Source organism: Sarcophilus harrisii, chromosome 4 (genome assembly GCF_902635505.1).
Source record: "Sarcophilus harrisii chromosome 4, mSarHar1.11, whole genome shotgun sequence".
NCBI classification, from domain to species: Eukaryota; Metazoa; Chordata; class Mammalia; order Dasyuromorphia; family Dasyuridae; genus Sarcophilus; species Sarcophilus harrisii.
The window spans coordinates 61865499-61889224 of record NC_045429.1 but is presented as its reverse complement, the minus strand read 5'-3'; the positions used below and the strand labels follow the sequence as shown (position 1 = coordinate 61889224).

Here is a 23726-nt window from a genome sequence, read left to right as displayed (position 1 = left end):
CAAAATAACATCAGTAGCTTTCAAATTCACTCATCACGAATGCAAAATATATTTTGTCCTAAAACAAAATGCTACCTAACAATATCATCAACAATATATTCACTTGGAACAAGGAGATTCATTCCACATTTAAAAAAGGAAAAGAAAGCAGGAAGTCACTTTCTCACACACCCAGACTCCATCTCTTTTAGTATTTTTACAAGTATTCTTCATAGTTAAATTAACTATCATCACCCTTCATCTATATTACCTACCCATTGCTCTTCTTGATGCAATATATTTTAAGCCTCTGTGTCATTGCAGAAATCAAGCAAGAAGTCAATTGCCTCAACTTTCAGCAATGTATGACCTAGTTTCTTCTTTTATATTTCCAAGCAAAGATTAGTTAAGTCTGATTATGGATTTCCCCAATTAGTTTCATCCTCCTTTTAAAAAATGTTTCTGAAAATTCTTTCAGCTGAGGAAATAGTAAACAGTGGGTAGAGAAAGGTGGCTTTAAAAAAAATTATATTTATATACACATATATAAACTAACAACAAATAAATAATTTTTTTAAAGTCACCTTTTATCACCTTTTTGATTTCTTGTTTTAGTATCAAATGGTCTTTTTGTGGAAGCCTAGTTTCCTGCCTCCTAGTCAGTAGAAAGCCATGAAAATTACAGAGAAAAATTATTTCAGATCAGACAAAGCTGAACCTGAAAAGGTCCTTGAAAAGCCAGACTTCATGTTAAGATGCAGGGGATGGGTGTACTTAATACAGGAAGAACCAAATTTCACACACGCCCACGTGCCCAAACCTCACAAATTTTCAACACCATTTTAAGGCATTGTCCTACCATTTTGTTTTCAGAACTTCTACACAGGCTGTTCTTCTAATCACAGGCTATTTGCCTTACCTGAAGTTCCCTTTTCCATCATCTTCTTTGACCTCCAAAGACACACGGAAGGTAAATACATCACTGTCTGGGGTAGGGAGAACAGAGTCCTTTACATCTGACACTTGCCTGGAAGAACGTTTAAATGCTGTACAAAAGCTGTATAAAATTCTGCTGACCTAAATGAAAAAATAAAGGAAGAAATACGGTGAGACAAAAGTCTTATCTCCTTTCTAATTCTCCCCCCACCCCCTTCAATACTAAGATACTAAGTGAAGTCTACCTGTCTCTTTTTCTCCTAGTCAAAAATGTAAAATGGTAAATTAAGTACAATTTCAGCAGATATGTTAGAAGACTAGTAGAATCTTCTGTAGAAAACAGGATTAAAATGTTAAATGGGATCAGTAACAAAATGCTCTCCACTTCACATCAATGATTCTTTTCCAGAGTAACTGCAAAGGAACACTGAAATCTGCTACACAACTGCCCCCCCATCAGCACTGGGATTCCCCCACTTGCTTGTACATACAGTAGTCCTGCTCCTCCTGCAACCTCCTGCACCCCCAAACCTCAAAACAAATAATCCCTCAGTTTCCTCTGACTTTGACCAAAGGCTTTTACTCTTATCTCGTCGCACCAGAAAGTGAAAAGGAAAGTTTGTCTCAGCTTGCAATATCACCTTGACTTTTACCCCTTTTTCCATATCACTCAATACTAACGTAAAACTTTCTGTGTCTCTACCTTATTAGACCATTTTAATACATGAATTTACTTTTAGAAAAAGTTAAGCTTATGTTATGCTAGGCCATAGTCAGCTTCCAAGAATATGTCTATTTAAGTTTTTTAAACCAATATGGTAAATTTATTGTATGATTTGAAGTTAGCTGTTTACAGATCACTGGTCAAGTACAAAACGATGAAAATTTTTTTAAAAAATTTTAAAAATCAATGAAGATAGAAGTGGAGGGAAATATAATAAAAATGATAAAAATCCTTGCCTACTTCTTACTACAATATTTTGCTCTGAATGAATTCATTTGGAGGCAGGTGGGTGGCATCAGGCTAGAGCCAGGAAGACCCGAGTTCAAATCCTGCCTCAGACACTAGCTAGCTGTGGGGGACCCTGGACAAGTCACCTAATCTGTCTACCGCAGTCTCCTCCTCCATAAAATGAGGGTATTAACAGCACCTGAGTCCCAGGGCTGTTGTGAGGATCAAATGAAATAGTAATTGTAGTGTTTAGCATAATGTCTGGTATATATTAAACATGATACCAATGTTTGTGGTTGTTGTCACTGTTATAACTATTATTTGGACCAAGACTTTCATTCCCTCCATGCAAAGATCAGTTCTAATTCCTGACATCAAATCACTTAAGTAGGATTATTCAGTTTCTCTTTCTCACTCATATGCAAAATCCTCTTCAGGAGGGTTTTGCAAGACCACGCCAAACATATCTTACTAGCTCTCTGTGAACATTTCTAACACAAAGACCTAAGGGGCTGGGCCAGAGCCATCTCCGGCAGTGAGCTTTTCTTCCACCACTCTCCATCAGGGTGTTCTGCTCACAAAGGTTGGGAGAGAGAGAAAACGACTGATGCTCACAGCAAATTCTAATTCTATTAATAGCTATTCTCTCAGAAAACATCAAAACTTGGCCAAAACCTGCAAAAATGGAAGAAACTAAGTGGGGAAAAAAACCTTTAGCAATGTCCACTCCAATGCCAATGAGAACATGGGTCAATGGGTCAGTCAGCAAGCATTTCTGTACCAAGGGATGGCAGTAAGGGTGCAAAACAAGCAAAAACACAGCATCTGCCTTCTAAGAATTTGCATTCTAACAGAAGAGAAAATGTGTGACAATACAGGCATGTATGTGTATGAGTGCATGCACGTAACAAACGTGTTTGCATGTGTGCAGAGGACAGATACAAAGCCAACAGAAGGCAGCTTTGGCAAGAAAGGCACTAGCAGATGGAGAAACCAGGAAAGGTCTGTTCCAGAAAATGGCATTTCAGCTGAGTTTTTAAGGAAACCAGGAATTCTAAAATGTGGAGGTAAGGAGAAAGTGCATTCTAGGTATAGGGGAATGGACAAAGATCGATATTTACAGTAAAACTGATTATGTGAGGTGAGAAAGAGCAGCGAGGCAAGTGTGAGAACCTGGATGTAAAGCTGGTAAACTAAAAGAATGGAGGCCCTCACAAAAAAAGAAAAAAAGACTCCAGAAAAGGATGGGATTTGAAGAAAGGATGAAAGATTAGCTCTATTTTGAACAAACTCAGTTTGAGATGCATATGGGATATCCAGTTCAAAAGATCTTATGGTAGGTGGACATGAGAAACTTCAACTCAGGAGAAAAACTAGGGAAATTAAATGAATAGACCAACAGACACACACACACACACACACACACACACACACACACACACACTTACTTGTTTATTCCTCAGTCATTTTGAAATAGATGAAAACCGAACTGAACCTATAACACAACTATGAGGTACAGTGAGAGTACAGAGAAAACAAGAGGGACCAGCACAGACCCCAGCTTCAAATATGCCCACAGTTAGGAGACATGATAGGCCCGACTTTCCCATCACTTTGCTGTCCCTTTGGACAAATCACAAATTCCTTGATCCTCAGTTTCTTCACTTTCAAAATGATGGGAATGGACACTCAACAGTCCCTTTCAGCTCTAATATGGGTGATATCTACAATAAAGTTCAGGAATTACTTACATAAATACTAATTCATGCTCATTCTTACCCCCCCCCCCAAAAAAAGAAAGAGAATTTTATATTAAAGATTAAAGACACTTGACCACAGAGCCACAAGTGCTACATAATACAAGGATATGTGGACTTCTTTTAACAATCTGTACCATAACATGTACTTTTGGAAGTGAAGGTATGTACCATTTCCAAAATGACTAAAAGTAGAATACAACACAACTCTGTTCATTCTCAAAAACTATTACCAAAACTATAATAAACATTTCCCCACACACTCCTCTACATCACCATGAAAAAGATAGAGAGATAAGTGTCCCCAAATTAAAAATGTTATATACATCACAATTACATAAAATAATGAAAAACACATCCCTTTAATTTGCTTTTTAACACTCTCTGACTCTTCAAACAACAGATTCTTCCCATTTTGCCAAATCCATTTCAATGCAAGTAGGCTCCAGGAATCCAAAAATCAGACAGGTATAAAAGTAACAGCTGCCAAATTTGAACTATCACTTCTCTACCATCTGTTTTTTCTCGCCTCTAATGGAATGTATAAGGATCAAATATAGTTCTCTTCTCTCTTCTCTCTTCTCTCTCTCTCTCTCTCCTCCCCTACCCCGGCCTCTCTCTGTGTCTCTATCCCCCCTCCCTTCTCTTTGTCTCTCTTTGATTCTCTTTGTCTCTCTTTTTCATTGGATCCTCATAACAATCCTATTTAATTTTCTTTTTTCGTCTTCCCCCACCCCCAAAGAAGGCTACAATTAAACATGGATATATACACACACACACATATAGATATCTATAAACATACACACACACACATATATATATATGACTGTACTGTGTTTATTTTCTTCTATTATCTTTCTCTAAAGCTAAATAGCATCTTCTTTCATATGTCCAAGTCTTGTCATGTTTTTCTAAATAAACCGACGATCATTTCCTACACTAGAGCAATATTCCAGCCCAATCACATCTTATCTGAGAGATAATCTATTAAAGTTTTTCCCATTTTTCTGAATTTCTTCTATTCTTGGCTACATAGGTTTTATTTATATAAAAAATTTAATTTAAAATAATTAAAATTATCCATTTTACACCTCAACAATAATATTGGCAACAATTATATTGGCCTTACCTACCCATGTACAATACTATTACTTCAATTATTTACATCTAACTTTATGCCAAAAAAAAGTGTTTTGTATTTATGTTCACATAGTTCCTATGTCTGTTTTGATAGGTAGACTCTCAAGGATTTTACACTATCTAGTTATTTTAAATAGTCTCAAACAATATTAAATAATATTGCTCACACATGACGGTTTTTCTGTTTTATCCACATTTTTAAAAATATAAATTAAACTAAAGTATCCTGGCATAAAGGTCAGAGACCTAGCCTCAAAATCAAGACGATCTGGGTTCAAATTCTACCTCTGTCACTTATGACCTATGTGACTTTGGGTAAGTCACTTAGCCCATTGGAGACTTCCTCCTTATGAGAATGATGATCCTTCATCACTTTAGAAGGGCTATCTGGTCATTTCCTACCTAAATGCTTTCCTGAGCTTCATGATCTCCAGAAACTCATCATTCAGCGAAATGAAATCAACTATGGCCCCTCAGCTCATTTCCTTTAACTGCCTGCAGGACTCCGCCATATCCCTGCATCAACAATAGCTTTCCCTTCTCTTCTCTCTACTTTTCAGCTTCTTTTATGTGCTGTGTACTCTCATTAAATTGTGAGTTCCTTGAGGTCAGGGATTGACTGACATGACTTTCTATGTTTCTCCAATATTGAGCACAGAGTCTGGAACATTACAGTAGGAGCTTAATAAACATTTACTGATGAAATAGTTGATTGATTGGTAGGGGAAATTGGCTAGGAATTTGAAAATCCTTTGCATTAAGCAAGAACATTTACACATTAATTACTCAGTTTTTCAGAGCAAAAAATAATCTTTTAGTTAGCCACTTCACAAATAAGCATTGGCTGAAAACAAAACAAAAACAAAAATAACAAACCTGTAAAAGCTAATTTTACATAAAGCAACTACCATCATGTGATTTTTTTTTCAATCATCTTTAACAATCCATTAAATAAGAATGCTGACAGATACTACTTCCTTTCTTTTTGATAACATAAGGAGGAAAAAGTCTAAAAAAAGCCTCATGCTGTTTGAGTTGTCTACAACATGGTGCTAAATTGAAATGATCCAAGCTGCTGACATTGAACAGAGCACTGGGCCTAGAGTCAGGAAAACCTAAGTGTGAATCTATCTTCAAATCACTCTAACCTCTGGTTGCCTCAGTTTACTCATCTGTATAATGGCAATAATGACAATAGCACCTAACTACCAGGATTTTTATAAGGAGCAGAGATAATATTTGTTTGTTTGTTTAAGTGCTGTGCACAATGCCTAGCATATAATGGTAGGCACTATATAAATGCTTATTCCCTTCTTCATGGAAGTTGTTTCTCAACTAAACTAATTTAACTCTGCACTAAAATAGGCACTCTCTATGATTCAGTTCTTTCCATGTAGCTCTAGGCTACCACAAATCATCACTTCATTTTAAGAAATCTATTCAAATCCTAATATTACAGTACACTCTCTGTACACCTATATACCACATGCTACTGATCTTGGAGGTGTAAAGTCCTAGGTTTTAAGTCTCTCGTCTCATACAAAATGGCCATGTGAACCCAGGAGAGACAACTTCTCGGTGACCTCAGTCAGCAATTCATAAAGTATGAGGAGCCCCGGGACCCTTTCTGGAAGTATGAGAAGTCAAAATTATTTTCCCAATACTACTAACATGTGGGGCAGCTAGGTAGCGCAGTGGATAGAGCACCAGCCCTGATGTCAGGAGGACCTGAGTGCAAATCTGGCCTCAGACACTTAACAGGCTCTAGCTGTGTGACCCTGGGCAAGTCACTTAATCCCAATTGCCTCTCAGCAAAAAGCAAAAAAAATCCAAAATAACAATAATAATAATAACAACATGTTTTAATTTATAATATGCTAAATATCAACAGATAGAACCCATAGAAACAAAAGAACTTTGGTTGGGGTGCTGGAATCCTCAATAATTTTTAAGAGCAGACCAGGGTCCCAGCACTAAAAAATGAGAGCGCTACTATTCCAAGCAGGTTGTGAAGAAGATGCCCACCTGCACTGGCACAGAGAGTTTCCTCAAGGAATAGAAGTGAAACACAGGTGCCATCCTATCCCAACACTAATTAATGCAGATGTAGATCCTATTAACATTGTTTTAATTAACTTTCTCACTACAGCAGATCACTAGGATATGTGATACTTACTGCCTCTTGAATCTCACAGGAGAAAATGTGTATCTGAAAGTCTTCTGTCCCACGAGAACTCTCTGTAAATGCGAAGCAATCACTTTCTGTTGTCCCATCATGGCCACGTGCACAAAATAGTATTTTGTAAATTGGGAATGATGCAATTTCCACATTGCTAGATTGGTTTATTATTCTGCAAAACAAAGGTAACAGAAAAAGCCCAAATGTATTTTTCACTGCTCATTCCTTACTTTAGGATTGTAATTAGAAAGAAGGACTATTCCCATACAGGGCTCAAAAGAGTTTTGAAATAAATTCAGGCTTAAGCTCAATAACTAGATTTAGATCCCATTAGCATGCATGGTTTATAAATTATAAATGTAAGCTCAGAAGCACATGGCGGTACATTAAAACCACCACAACAACTACTAGTCTCTACTTTCTAATAAAAAACTGATGGCTAGAATGGACTGATATTACAATCAATAGCCTTTCTTTGGGATCAACAAATGTACATCCAACATTTAATTCTCTTGCTTGCTTTCATGAACAGTCATTAGCCATGTCACCAAATGACATGTGCTTTACATGTAAAGTATTTGGCAAATTTTATAATCCTACATAAATGTTAGTTATTTGTTCTATTTCTTTAAGCTATTTCTATTTTGTAGTTTTTTGTCTTCCACAAACTACAACTGGTCATAAGTGATCTGTTATATCTATTCAGTGGTACAGGAGAAAATTCAATGGAGGACACCAGTGACTAACCTGATAAAGACAAAATACTAAGAGGTCACAATTTTAACCCTCCATTAGGAACACTGAAGTTTTTCCTTCTCCTAGGAGAGGGCTGAGTATATTGTGTTATGAATCTTATGTTTTTGATTTTATAAGTCATTCTCATAAAGCTCTTAAATAGCAGAAGCAAAGAAAACATTTGACTCAAGACCTTGCTTAACAAATGATTCCATTGGTCTAGGGTTGTGTGATACAAGTGGTTTAGAATGTAAACACCTCAGTGAAGCTTGTCCTCCAAGGAAAGGTACAGAGGCTTGGACTAAGGGAAAATCATGTTCTAGAATCAATGGAAGGAGGAAGGTATGATCTGGCAATGAGCAGCCATTTCTCTAACTACCTTGAAATTCCAAAGGAAGGAAAGAAAGGAGGGAGGGAAGAGAGAGAACTATTGTCTACTTTTGTTTTCCATTTAACCATCCAAACCTAATCAGATAGTCTTCTTGTCACCCTGACCCATCTCCTCCTCTTTTAGCCAGAGTGGTAAGTTTTTGAGTGGCCAGTGTAAAGGAGCAATGGAAGAAAATGAGATTGCAAAGGGGAACCTAGAAATCACATCCAGACCATTCCAAAGATAAAATGAGCATAATTTCAAAACTGCATCATATAATAACTAAAATTTACATCCTGATAATATGTGTTCAACCAGGGGAAACCCTCTAAGGGCTCTTTGTCAACATTCCATAATAGAGCCCCACAAAGGTGGTGATAAGATAACTTTGAGGTAAAGAGTTTGAAGTTTTACTAATAACTTTGAGATAGTTTCAATGTTAATAAACAGAATAGCACAGATAGAAGTTGGTCAAAAAAAAAAAAAAAAAACACAACCATATAAAAATGAGACCTCAAACTCCTACCCCCAACATTCTCTTCCATTGGGTCCATCCTGCTGAGTGCTCCCAATTCTAATCCACAGTGATGTCAGTGATTCTTTCTGCCTCTCTCTCTCCCCATTCTCTTTCCCACACTACCTACCATTCCCTTCATTGTCCTATTTCCTTTCTCATGTTACTACTGGTCAGTTTTCACCATTTATCTCTGCCTTTATGGGATTTTTGTCTCCATATTCTTCATGTTTGAGTAAAGTGATTGACACCCCATTTCATGATGTCCACTGTAATCCTTCCCAATGAGTACCCACAGAACTGGGCATACCTGGCCCCATTTCATAATTTCACAAATTATCAATTCATCCCAAGTTATACTTGGCAAATAGAATGCATGCATTTAAAACTAACTTGGACTTTCATTTTAAATGCACACACAAAAAATGGATGAATTCAAAGGCAATTTTATATGGAAATTTTTTAAAATTAATTTCAGGGCATTGTTTGTGACATGGCTAATAATGGAAATCTATTTTGCTCAATTATACATGTTTGTGATGAATTTTGTTGTTCTTACTTTCTTAAGGTAAAAAGGGACAAAGTAAAGGAGAAAAAGAATTTGGAGCTAAAAATAAAATTGAATCAAAATTAAGCAAATAAATAAATCTATAAAATTCAGCTAAAAATTATCTCTTTCTTCAAAATGGGGAAACAGAACTTACCTTACAGAGCCTTCTGGAACATTTGGCACATAAAGAGTGACAGGAAAGGGAAACTGGCAGGAAGATTTCATGGTTGCCATTGCTCGTAAAGCTTCTACTTCATTTCGAGGAGAAGAAACTTTCATACATCCTAAGTAAGTCAGTTTATTAAATAATACACTATCTTCCTCTAGTGGTTCATTGGGAGAAGGCGGTCGGAGAGCAGAAACTTCTAAAAAAGAAAAAATAATAGAAAAGTATACACACATTAAAAAAAAAAATCAAACAAAAACCAATCACATATTTTGGTGATAAAATGGCTGTGTTTGGTGTCAGAAAACCTAGATTCACATCTTGCCTAAAATTTTAAATACCATTATGTGACCCTGAAAAAGTCACAATCTCTTTGGGCCTCAATTCATTCATCTGGGTGTTAACTAAATGGTTGAAGTTCCTCTAAAAATCAATCGATTAGTCTAGAGATATTTGTTAAAGAATCTATGATTATGAGACACAACATGGCAAAAAGGACAGAGAGCTGGCCTTGGGGTCATAAAGACCTGGAGGTTCAACATCCACCTCTGATACATATTAGCTGTGAAAATCATTTACTTTTCAATTGCCCTCAGCAATAATTCGGCAAATACCTCAAACTGCAGAAAAGGTTCTCATCCACACTGATGGAGGAAGCTATCAGTCAGAGACTACCTACACTATGAAATCCAATTTTTTAAAAATCCATGATCTTATAAACAAAAATTGTCTCTGACTGCAACTTTTTTAATTTTCTTGATGGTACCATCATATAGTATGTATATATAGTATATACTAATCAAATAGTAACAGCATTTGCAGACAGTTAATACAAAGAAGAATCTTATTCTTGTAAATCAAAATTGAAACAGAAAGTTATTTCCTATGCAAAAGTTTTAAAAAATAACTTTGAACTTCAAATGTCTAATGGAATTTACATAAATTGCAGTTTCAAAATGGTTATTCCATATCTATCTACAACAAGAAATAAAGAGGCAGTTGTATGTGAAAAAAGAATAATAGCATAAAAAAAGATTTTGTGTAAGCCAGATGGAGCTCTCAGCATGTAAACTATTTTTATCATTTGTGAGTATGTGTGTGTGTGCTCGCACACACGTGTTTCCCTAAACAGCCTGATTCATAGATATTCTTTTTCTCATTCTCATCCTTTTCCTACAGAAGTATGTGTTTTTCTCTGTGTGTGTATTGGGGGGGGAGGAGGGGAAGAGTTTAATGTCTCTGTGTGTGTCTGTGTCTATATGTTTTGAAGGGACAGAGATGGGAAGGACTGTGCATGTACAGAGAGAGATAAAGAAAGGGAAAAACAAGATAGTTTGATAGTAGAAGCAGTTATAATATTGCAGTTAAATATATAATTCAACTGACATTTATCAAATTCCCATATGCAGCACAGGCACCAGAGAAGATATAAAGAAAATCTCAATACCATATACCCCCACATATAGGAATATCTTATTTATACAGAACAATGTGGAGAAAAGAGAAAGATGGATATCAGGGCAAGGAAGTAGAGAAATAAAATAGAATTAGGGAATGAAAGCAAGAGCAAAGAAGAGAGGTTAATTAACCATCAAAAAAACAAACTTTAAACACATCTTAGTGGAAATCTAGGCAAAACTTTCCTGCCTTAGAGAAAAAAACATATTCTCTTAGAGAAGACTCAAAGTCATTGCTATGAATATCCATAGCTAAAAGAATTTATTATACTAGATTTTAACACAGCAATGCCCTTAGAAGTTTTAGTAACCTATATATTAATGCATTCTAAATGTTCCTTTTTCCCTCTCCTTCTATTTGGCCATGTTTGTCCCATTCAGTGAGCTTCTCATTGTTCTTGTCATCTAGATCTGCATCTCCCAATCATTTGCTCTCTTTCCTCTTCATTTTTTTTCCTTTTTTTCCCCTCCCTCTCTCTTTTGCTTCTTCTGCTCCAAGCTTATCAGCTTTGGAAATGCTAATGCACGCATTTGTGACCACTGCCAAGGATAAGCAAGGGCTTCTTTTATTCTAGTGGGTGGATTGACCAGTCATATTAGGTTCAAAACTCTCAAGTCTACAGCACCTCAACTGTTCCCATGGACATTCAAGCCTAAAAAATTCACTATATTCATGACTATTCTTGACAATTAGTCCAAGGGTGTGGCTACTGTACTCTCACTATATAATGGGCTCTATACCTAAGAAGTAGCAAATCAATACACATTTATTAAGCATTCGTGGCTTGCAAAGCACTATGCTAAATGCTAGAAATATGAATATGAAAAACTAGAACCTGCCATAAAAGTGTTTGCAAACATACAAAGGATGGAAAATACAATATATACACAAGTAAATAGAAAATGAGATAATGGTGCATGAGCAATGTTCAGACAAAGAATTTTAGGCCAGTAATCTCCAAAATGAGGGCCACGCGGGCAGTCATAGCATGATTCCCAAACAACGATCGAAAAAAATCAACCATATCCCATCCTTCCAAGATAGCCAATCAAAGGAACTGTTTCTAACACAACCCATATTTACCCTTCATATACCCTCATTCCCTCCCTCTAAATGGGCAAGTCCCCAATCTTCTTCCTTTTCAGCCAGATTCAAATGTCAGGAGCTCGGGGGAATTACAACTTAACTCTGAAATATGCACCCACACAAGTATCTGGACAGCCCATTAGTAAAAATTTCCAGTTCTCCACCCTTAGCAGAAGTACTAGGGGGAAAAAATTCTTGATCAAAGTATATGATCAAAAAAAGTTTGAAGGTCATAGTTCTAGAAAATGTTGACAAGGGAGAACACATTCAAGGAACTGAGGAAAGTTTCACTGAGGAAGTAGCACCAAGTTAAGTCACAAAGAAAGAGAAAGAGTTCCACAAGTAGAACTAAGGAGGAGAACATTTTATAAAATGTGGTGATAGGTGGGAGACAGCAATACAAAACTAAAGCAGTGCAATGGAGATCATGTGCATAGGCTCAGAAAACAGTGCTGGAAAAATTGGTTGTAGTCAGAAAGAAAAAAGCCCTGAATGTTTACCAAGAAATTTTCCTTAAATATGACTTCACTACTCAAACAATTCCAGAGTCTCTCTATTAACTTTAAAATCAAATATAAACTCCTCTGTTTACCTTCTAAAGTCCTTCACAATCCAGCCCCAATCCATCTTTCCAACCACACTGGACATTATCCCCTCTCTTGCACTCCATGATCTCATCAAACCCTGCCTGGATGTATCTCTCATCACCCTTGCAGAATCCTTCTGTTCACAGCTCAAGTAACTTCTACATGAACCCTTTCCTGGGTTCTTACCCACCCAACTGTATCCATTGTTACTCAACTCTTGTCCCTCAAACTGCTGGCCTCCTGACTGCTATCTCAAGTTACAGTCTCTCAGAATTATATACCTTTACCCCAAACCAAGCCCCTATGGAGGCAAAAGTCCACTAATTCCAACATCTCACATCTATTGCCCTTAATTTCTCTGGCTGGTGCCCCAGAATAAGGTGCTATACTGACTCCTTTTTCTTTCTGAATGGGACAGAGGGCTTTGCATAAAACAAACACCAGCAGACTGCTACCTTCACTGCAGATTTCATTAAGTGACCTTTCTCACTCAAAACCGAACCACTTTGGAACCTGCCTAATTTTGAGCATCAACAAGCAACCATACACATCCTCAATTCCTCACTCTCCCTCTCACACCATATATCTAATCAGTTGTTATCTATTGTCTTTTCTACTTCCAAAAATCTCTCATCAATATTATTTCCTCTCTACTCATAGACACCATCCCTGTCCAGGTCCTCCTTATTTCTCATCTGGACTATTGTAATAGCTTTCTAATTGTGTTCCCTGTCTTAAGTTTTTCCCCAAAACTAAAATCTATTCTCCACATAGCTGCTAAAGGGATATTCATACACAACAAGTTTAACCATGTCACCTCCTTATTCATTAAACTCCAATGACTACCTACTAAGTCTAAGATGTAGTAATAACAACAAAAATAATAATAAATAGCTGGAATTTATTTGCACAACACTTTAAGGTCTACAAAGCACTTTACAAATATTTCATTTATTCCACAACAATCCCGGAAATTAGATGCTATTATTATCTCTATTTTATAACTGAGGAAACTGAATTTGCAGGATATTTAGTAATTTACCCAGAGTCATAAAGCTGGTAAGTATCTGAGGCTAGATTTATACTCGGGTCATTTTGACTACAGGCCTAAAATCCATTCTTCTACTTAGCTGCCTAATTCATCTTTTACTGCTCACTTTGTAATTGTATGTTTCCATTTGCCAAACTCATTGTCATCAACACCAACTGTTTATCACATGGCATTGCGAGCTTGGTAAACAGCAGGACTTCCCCCTATTAGTCTAGTCCTGGCAGTCACCATTCAGTATTACAATTCCCACCAAAATTGTCAGAGCAGTACTCTTTGTAATACGCAAAGAATTGGAGACAGAAATGAATACTTGTAGATTGGGATATGGTTGAGTAAACTTATGGATTCCGTTGTTGTTCAGTGTCCAATTCTCTTACCCATTTGGGGTTTTCTTGGCAAAGAAAATAAAGTGGTTTGCCATATCCTTCCCCAGCTCATTTTACAATGGAAGAAACTGGAGCAAACATGGTGAAGTAACTTAAGGCTAGATTTGAACTCAGGAAAATATAGAATTCCTGACTTCAGACACTCCATCCAGAGTGCTACCTACCAAAACTCCATGAATATTAATTAGGGTTTAATAAATGCATTTTCACTGATTTAAAACAGATAAAATATGATAAATATGAGGAATTCCTAGAAATACAGGAAAATGTGTTCTGATAAAGAAAAAATAAAACATAATAAAATATGGCCCAAAGGCCATAAGACACAATGAGTATTATACATTACACAATGTCAAAGACTTGGGCAAGTGACAACTTCTCTGGGCCTCAAATCCTAATGTTTCCAAAAAAAAAAAAAAAAAAAAAAACTGGCACAATGGTACCCTAAAAATTCTTCCATCTCTAAATATATATTCCTATGATCCCCACATCAAAAAGGTAGAGCAAAATTTACATTCTGTCAAATACATATGACTGCTTCATTGTTTTTCTTTGTTGAAAAGTGTTCAATCTAGGTATGGATGGGAAGGTAATTCTTGAAATGGCTCATTTAAAAAGAGAGAGAGAAAAGACAAAAATAAAACTCTAAAAATGAAAAAAAAGGCAAAAAGATTCAATTGTTCCAAACTCCTAGGACATACATCATACATATGTATATGTACATATATATTCATTCTCTCTCTCTCTCTGTGTGTTTTCAAAAATTTCAATAAAATTTCTGTGAAATTTGGCTCACAGACCAGTCCCACTTCTCGAGATTCTAATAAATAATTCTGTTTTCTATGAGTGATCTCTGTAATAATCAAGTTGGGTTCTTTTTGTCCCAAACAAGGCTAAAGGGAGAAAGGGTAGAAAGGGGAAGAAAGTAAGGAAGCAGCACATTTTCAAGGATCACCAACCTAAGGCTGTGACCCAAATTACAGAAGTCAAAGCATTACAGAAGGATCTTGGAAAATCTCAAAATGAAACTGAGCCATCTATCCTGAATATGTCAGTCAGCTAAGAATGCTGGTAAAGTCTACATTCTACCTATTCTCTTCTTTCCTATGCTACTATATGAAGCATATAGAGTCCAAACTTGATAGAGGATATATGATAATAAATGAAGTTGTTATAATAGGGACCATCGGCATCCCTACTGCAAATAATACTGTCTATTGGCACAAATTACTATTGGGTGAAAGAGGAGATGCAGAGGATTGGAAACTCACTAAAGATAGTAGAACTACCACATGACCCCAACAGATTTGTATCAGTGTTGGAATTCATTCTAACCATACAAGTGGCAACTCATCTATGCCCTACACTGTTTGTGATTTTTGCCCAAGTTTTTCCAGAAGTCCTCCACATCTATTAAGAGACAATGAAAGCCATTTTCTAGGTCTTCATAGCTTTAAAATATACCATTATAACATTCAGGCTACCCATCTGTTATTACTAAATCAAGCCACAGCAACGCTTTTTCTGTTAAACATTTCTTCCAAAAAATTACTTATTCTTGTATATATCTGATCAATGGAAATATGCTACATCTTATTTATACCCTCTATGTATTTCTCTACTGGCCTTTTATTAACCTTGCAACTTTAATTACAGAGAAAACTGCTTTACGATAAATAGTTGCCTAACTACCTTTCAAGAAAAATACAAATTAAGACAACTCTTAGGTACTACTTCACAGCTCTTAGATTGGCAAAGATGACAGGAAAAGGTAATGATAAATGCTGGAGGGGCTGTGAGAAAACTAGGATACCAATACCTTGTTGGTAGAGTTGTGAAATAATGCAGCCATTCTGGAGCGCAATTTATAACTATGCCGAAAAGGCTATAAAACTGTAAATACCCTTGTATTCAGCACTGTTTCTAGTAGGCCTGTATCCCAAAGACAACTTTGAAAAGGGAAAAGGATTTATGTGTACAAAAATGCTTGTAGCATTTTATTTTGTAGTGGCAAAGAACTGGAAATTGATGGATGTCCATGAGTTGGAGAATGGCTGAATAAGCTATGGTATATAAAATGTAATAGAATAATATAATTCTGTAGGAAACAATAGACAACCTGATTTCATTATTATTTTTGTTTGTTTGTTTTCGCTTGAGGCAATTGGGGTTAAGGGCAACTTGATTTTGGAAAAGCCTGGAAAAACTTAACGTGAATTGATGGCAAGTGAAGTGAGTACACAAAAGCAAGATTATATGATTATCTACTGTGATGGATGTTGAAATCCTTACAATGTGTTAACTCATTAGAGTTGATAGAGACAATAATTATCTAATTTAGCATGGCTAAGTATGATTGATCTGATCCTAGGAGGAGCCAGAACTTGAAACAAGGTACTAAGTGGAACTGATAGAAACAATGCTTGTGTTCACACCTTTAGAGAGCTCATATAAGCAAGAAGCTCCCAGGGCCAAGAGGCACTCTGAGACAGATACAGGAGCACACTAGGACACACATAGAACACTCTGGGAGATTGAGAGCCAGAAGCCCACTCTCGGAGGCAAGACAGATTCATTCCAACTTTCACTGTTGGCTGCAGACATTGGAAGTTGAGCTAGAGGCAAAAGATTAGCAACGAGAGCTCTCGGAACCAAGGAAGCTGAAGCCTCTAAGAAAGCTAACTGAGCCCAAGGAAGGAGAAAATAAACGTTTGAACTTTTATCACCTGACTGCATTAGGTGATTATTACTCTGAACTGAAACTAAGGCTGCCTCCAGAAAACCTCCCCGAGAAACCTGCTCCCACAGAGAACAATCATATATTATAAAAAAGAAGAGAACACCACAGATGGATTTGGCTCTTTTCAATAAGGCGGTGAGTCAAACCAGTTCCAATAGACTTGTGACAGAAAGAACCATCCACATCCAGAGACAGGACTATGAAGAATGAATGAAGATCAAAGCATAGTATTTTCACCTCTTGTTGTTGTTTGTTTGCTTCGGGTTTTTTCTCCCTCACGTTTTTTTTCCCCTTTTGACCTGATTTTTCTTGTGCAGCATGACAAGTATGAAAATGTGTTTAGAAGGATTGCGCATTTAACCTATATTGGATTGCTTACTGTCAAGGGGAATGGATAGAGCGAAGGGAGAGGAAAAAAATTCAAACACAAGCTTTTACAAGTGTGAATGTTGAAAACTATCTTTGCATGTATTTAGAAAAAATAAAAGCTATTATTAAAAAAAAAAAAAAAAAAGAAAAAAAAAAAAAAAAAAACCCAGGTCTCCTTGACGCCAGAGTCAGGGGCTTATTCCCCATAATCCATAGCTGCCTTATTACCTCATAGCAAGCCATTACCTCAAATATAATACACTACTAAAACAATTTAGAGAGGGCCAAAAAATAATTTTCATGAAATCTGAGGACACATTTTTTCCTATTACTTTACATTGACACATGGGAACTTAGAAGAAAACCATTGTCATAAAATCCTAATTTCTAGTAATATACAATTAGTACAATTTTAACTAAAAGGATAACAGAAAAAAGTAGGGGCAACAGTGACATCTTGTACCAGCTGCCGATTTTTACACATGTGTGTCCTTTTCCCTCTTTTGTGAGATCTTTGGAATCTACTAGAAATCAGAAAGTATGCACAGTTTGATAACTCTTTGGACATAGTTCCTAATTTTCTCCTGAAAATTCTTTCTGATCTTTATCCAATTGTTCTTATGCACTAGTAGCAAAGTACCTGTATTAGAAGGATCCAACACTAACTGGAGAGAAGGCCTATTTGCTTGCTTGGCTGAAACATCAGTAAATGAATGATCACAAATTTCAGTCGAACTTTCACAATCAAAAAGATGGTTTTGACCTTTTTCAGAATCCCTCAGAATCTCTTCCATTGCCTTTTCCAACTGTTCATCTCCATTGGAGACGATCTGCAAGTTAAAAAAAAATTCTGTAAGTTAAAAAATTGCAATAAACTTTAAACTTATCTACATACTTAGAATTATGTAAATATAAAATGCAATATATATGTTGATTAATGTCAGTTACCTGCCAGACACAAATCAAACATTTTATTGCTTGAAACAAAACAAATTAAAGCAATCATACATTACAAAAAGAAAACAAGCTGTACCTAACGACATAAATCTCACCTCAAACATTTTTTAAAAAGTAAATGAAAGGATGTTTATTCTATTGTGCTTTCACCATGAAATTATGGGGATATAATTTTTTTACTACATTTTAAAAGTGATTCAATTTACAAAAATCAAATATATACATTTTAAAGACAACCAGACCATAATATCTGCAGGAAATAAGGAAAGAAAAAATGCAATGAAGTTGTAGTCAACACTGTCACTGGTAACTATCTTCAATCAATACTCACCCTTTACAAAGATCTTATCTCCTACTAATAGTGGTTTAACTTAATAAGGAAAGAGCTTGATGTCCTATTTGATTTCTTAAATTGCTTGTCTGAGGTCATTTTAACACATATGTGTTATGAAAAAAACATCTAATTATGCAGTTAAGATTACAGTATACAATATGTACTCGGCAAAGGTCTATCGTACACATAATCTAACCAATCTTGTTTTCTGTAATAACTTTTTGCTGTACGAATGTTTGTGGCAGCCCTTTTTGTAGTGGCTAGAAACTGAAAACTGAATGGATGTCCATCAGTTGGAGAATGGCTGAATAAATTATGGTATATGAATACTATGGGATATTACTGTTCTGTAAGAAATGACCAACAGGATGATTTCAGAAAGGCCTGGAGAGACTTACACGAACTGATGCTGAGTGAAATGAGCAGGACCAGGAAATCATTATATACTATACTTCAGCAACAATATTATATGATGACCAGTTCTGATGGACCTGGCCATCCTCAGCAACGAGATCAACCAAATCATTTCCAATGGAGCAGTAATGAACTGAACCAGCTACGCCCAGAGAAAGAACTCTGGGAGATGACTAAAAACCATTACATTGAATTCCCAATCCCTATATCTATGCCCACCTGCATTTTTGATTTCCTTCACAAGCTAATTGTACAATATTTCAAAGTCTGATTCTTTTTGTACAGCAAAATAACGTTTTGGTCACGTATACTTATTGTGTATCTAATTTATATTTTAATGTATTTAACATCTACTGGTCATCCTGCCATCTAGGGGAGGGGGTGGGGGGGTAAGAGGTGAAAAATTGGAACAAGAGGTTTGGCAATTGTTAATGCTGTAAAGTTACCCATGCATATAACCTGTAAATAAAAGGCTATTAAATAAAAAATAAATAAAAAATAACAAGGAGGAAAAAAAATAACTTTTTGCTGTTATTTTAGATCTGTGATTTCAATGCAGGAATTCCCTCTACCAATTCATAGATCCTCCAAGGTAGAGAGATAAATTGCCTGTGATTTACAGCTTTAGAGAGTTGCCCAAGACACCAAAAAACTAAATTATCTAGAATAGGTAGGAATTTATCTTAATTCTAGGAGCAGTTCATTATGCCACAATGCCTCTCAATAATACTGATAATATGGGAATAACCAAATTCCTTTATGAAAATGGCATTGGAAGATCATTTGGTCCATGTAACTTTGCTGTACCTCATCCATCACCTTGTTTTAGTCAGGCATATTTTCAGAGAAATAATGACACAAGACAGAGTATATACCTCTACAATTAAAATTAGGAGAAGATACATCAAATTTACTATCAAAATATTTTTAAATCAATGTAATTTTCATTAAATTAATAAGTGTTATACCTTTGAAGGTATAAAGTCAATATTTTGTAACTTTCACCTACTTTTCATTCCAAGGCCATTCTATTCTATTTCTATTTCTATTCTAAATGTCTTACTTGCTCCTAAAGCTTTCACAATTCCATCATCCAAAACAAAACATAACTCAAGAATGAATTGAAAATATGATAAATAAAACCATTTAAACTTTTTACTCCTAAATTTTTCCATATACTCGTGGCATTCAAGTCTCAGTTTCTGGACATCAGTCAGTCAACAAGCATTTATATATAAAACAAAATGTGATTGCATTGTCACATTGTTCTCATGTGTCTAAACACTTAGATTGTTACTACTGTTACTTTTTTTCATTAAAAATTTACAATCATCTCTACATAAGTACTCTCAAATGTTAAAATACTGCCAAATATGTATATCTAAATCACAGTAACTGTAACAGAAGCAATATACCAAAAGGTTTTCTTGATACACAATGTAAAAATCCCACTAAAAACAAAAGTAAAACATATATTATACTTGATTACTTGCTCAGCTATCTTGTGTACTAAGGGAAAGACACAGAAAGACAGCTAAATGAACAAAAACATCAGAAATTCAATAATCCCCTTAAAAAATAAGAAAAAGTTTCAACTACTTCCCCAAATCAGCTTCAGGGTAAATAAATATTAACTGGAGCCTTCTGAACACATCAACAATTAAGGGGGGAGGAGTAGAAATCTGATTTCACATAATTATTTAGAACCCATTCAAGTATTAAAAACATACAACAAATAAATGGAAATCATTTGAGGAAAAAATATATACCTTTAGTTGAGGTCTTTCATCATCCTTTGTAGAGCTATCACCTGCTTGCTGGGGTACCAAAACAAATTCTTCACTATTGAGTGTGGTCACAGAATCAGGTGACCCACTAACCTTCGGTAAGGAAGCTCTGACCTCCATTTCAGGACTGCAAACTTCCCTTGCCACATTCACCTTGCCAAAACTACAAAGAGGGGAAAAAAAATACTGCCAATTAAAACATTTTTAAAACGTTTTAAATAACCTTCAGTTTAAAAAAAAAAATTGCTATAGAACAGGAATCCTAACTAGATAATAAACTCAAAGTTACCCAGATTGCCTGTTCAAATTGAGCTAAGTACAAAGGAAATGTATCCTTTTCACCCTGAGACTCCAGACTGCCAGAATCATATTGTTTCCTGAAAAACAACACAAACCCCACCCAAATGTAAATTAAATAAAATGTGCAAATTATTTTAATATCCCTAAACTTCCAGTAGAAATAGTGATCCCCCTTTTTAATAATAGATAAAAAAGAAAAACAAGTCAGAAGCAAGCAAAAAAAAAAGTCCCTGAAAGAATTTCATTAATTCAATCTGGATGTTTCAGATAACATTCCTCCTCTAGTGTTTGTTAGACCACAAAGTGATTTTTCTAGGTCAATAAAGTTTTTTTTTTAAACTGAAGATAAAGTTACAACCACTTCAAGCCTTGTGTCTTTCCTAGATACTACACTAATTATCTAGACAAAGAAAAAGCTCTCAAATGACAATCATTTAAGAAAACAAGTGTCAGTCATAATGTGCATTTGTTTCTATAAAAGCTACAGTTAACAACAGTTAGGTAAAAAGCTCAAATTGCATACTACAATTGAGTCTGCCACCCTTATCCTGAGGGCAGGTGAAGAAGACAAAGATAGAACGATAACAATCATTTACTCTATTATTTTTTGTATATCTTATCTGGATAGCACTGTACCTCCTTCCTCTTCATTCCTTGTCCCCTTCCCCGAGAAGAATATAAGTGGCATGAGGGCACTCAGTCATGCAGTTATACTGGCCTACTCAACAGTTCCTTAAACAAAATACTCCACCTCCTGTCTCCCTATTTTTGTAATGAATGTCTATCTTGGCCTCTTAGTTTCCCTGGCTCCTTCCATCAAGAATCAACTCAAATGCCATCTTCTACAGGAGGTTTCTATGGTTCCTCCAATTGGCAGATCAGTCTGCTTAGCCATTATCAATAATCTGTGGAAAGTAGTAGAAATCACATGAGGTGCTAAAAAGAAGGCAAAATCATGGAGTCTGAAAACTACAGACCATAAATCTGACAAAATTTTAATAAAATTCTAGAATATATTATTAAAGGAATGGCTTGTGATTCTCCGGAATAAGCAGCAGAATGGCATCATCAAGATTATGTGATGCCTGACAATTTTATTTTATTAATTGACAAAGTTATTAAACCATAATATAAAGAGAGGAAAGGAAGGAAGGTGAAAAGAAAAGGGAGGGAAGGAAGAAAGGATCATAGGAAAGAAAAGAGAGAAAGAGACTCCATTACAAGTATGGAGTTAGAAGGTACATAGATGAGAGGAATTGCTATAGCTGATCAGCACTGGGGATAGTGGCTGGGTCAAAATAAAGTTCTAAAGTTGTTGATCAAAAATATAGTAGGAGCTATATTATGATGTCCAGCCATTCTGGAGAGCAATTTGGAACTATCTCAAAAAGTTATCAAATTGTGCATACCCTTTGATCCAGCAGTGTTACTACTGGGCTTATATCCCAAAGAGATCTTAAAAAGGAAAAGTATGTGCAAGAATAGTTTGTGGCAGCCCTCTTTATAGTGGCCAGAAACTGGAAACTGAGTGGGTGCCCATCAACTGGAGAATGGATGAATAAATTGTGGGATATGAATGTTATGGAATATTATTGTTCTGTAAGAAATGACCAGCAGGATGATTTCAGAAAGGCCTGGAGAGACTTACATGAACTGATGCTGAGTGAAATGAGCAAGACCAGGAGATCATTATATACTTCAACAACAATACTATATGATGATCAATTCTGATAGACATGACTCTCTTCAACAATGAGATGAACCAAATCAGTTCCAATAGAGAAGTAATGAATTGAAGCAGCTACACCCAGCAAAAGAACTCTGGGAAATGAGTATGAACCACTACATAGAATTCCCAATCCCTCTATTTTTGTCTGCCTGCATTTTTGATTTCCTTCATAGGTTAATTGTACATTATTATCCGGCCTTCATTTTCTTGCCATGTCAAGACAGTGGAGTAGGGTTTTCACAGGGTCATAAAAGGCCTAGAAATTAAAATCCTGTGAAAATCAATTAAGATAATATTTTCAGTTCCCATTTTAAAAAATCATTATTAAAAAGCTAAATCTTCACTTCAACAATCTACTTTTGATTGAATTGTCAAACTAATGTGTACATTTATAATAATTTAATTCAATTACATAATTTTTAAAGAAATCAATTGTATTATTAATCTGTAGTCCATAAAAAATCTAAAATTATTTATCAATCTATCTAGCTATTTCTCCAGAGGTATATATATCCAAACTGAAAAACCTGTTACCGTCCCTTTCTACTTCTAAGATATATAGTGCTATTTCAAGATATAAGAAGCTGTTTCAAACTGAGTTAAATTAAAAGGACCAAAGTAGTATCTAATTCCTATTTACTCAATTCAAAGTGTCTTTATTTAGTGAGACTACCAAAAGCTCAGCACTTATACCAACACTACTAATTTCCCTTTAAGTGTGATAACCCTATTCTTATTTGTTGACTAAAGACAAATAAAGTGATATAATATAGGAAATTTTTAGAGTTCTATGATGTCCACCATTGTTTGTAAACTAAAAACTAAAGGTGTCTACAAGGAGGAAACTCCACTTCAAATGTATTCTTAAGATGTCAAATATGTATATCACAGCACTACAAGTCTTGATTAAATTAACAAATATATAGTTGTTCTGTATGATCAGATTAATCTGTATTTTTCCCGATCATCTTTTTTCCCCACAGTGGCAGGTATAATTCCCTTCATCTCCTGGACAATATATAAATGATTTTAACTGCAAATGAACCAAACCTACACCAAACCTTGGGCTGGAAATGAGTCCCACCTAATTTTGTAAAATGAACAAACATTTGAAATTTTCATTGATAAATTCTAAATTAAAACTTCATTAGAATGGCTAAAATTGTAATCCTATATATTAAAAACTAGACTAGCAGCATTGAGACAAGTCTAACTAAAAGTGATTTTCTTATTACATAACATTTCAATAC

General features: G+C 35.5%; 1 protein-coding gene across 2 annotated transcripts in view; it reads right to left on the bottom strand.

Annotated features, from left to right (window-relative positions):
• The window catches only part of RABGAP1L (RAB GTPase activating protein 1 like), a 697071-nt gene that overhangs the window by 602827 nt on the left and 70518 nt on the right, over positions 1 to 23726 (bottom strand). For both annotated transcript variants that reach the window (XM_031968366.1, XM_031968367.1), the window contains exons 2-6: positions 20430 to 20610; positions 17596 to 17785; positions 9267 to 9477; positions 6941 to 7115; positions 899 to 1056 (exon numbers count right to left, since the gene is read on the bottom strand). In XM_031968366.1, coding sequence (XP_031824226.1) covers positions 899 to 1056; positions 6941 to 7115; positions 9267 to 9477; positions 17596 to 17785; positions 20430 to 20567 — 872 coding nt within the window. In that variant the 5' untranslated portion in view covers positions 20568 to 20610. The remainder of the gene's footprint in view (positions 1 to 898; positions 1057 to 6940; positions 7116 to 9266; positions 9478 to 17595; positions 17786 to 20429; positions 20611 to 23726) is intronic.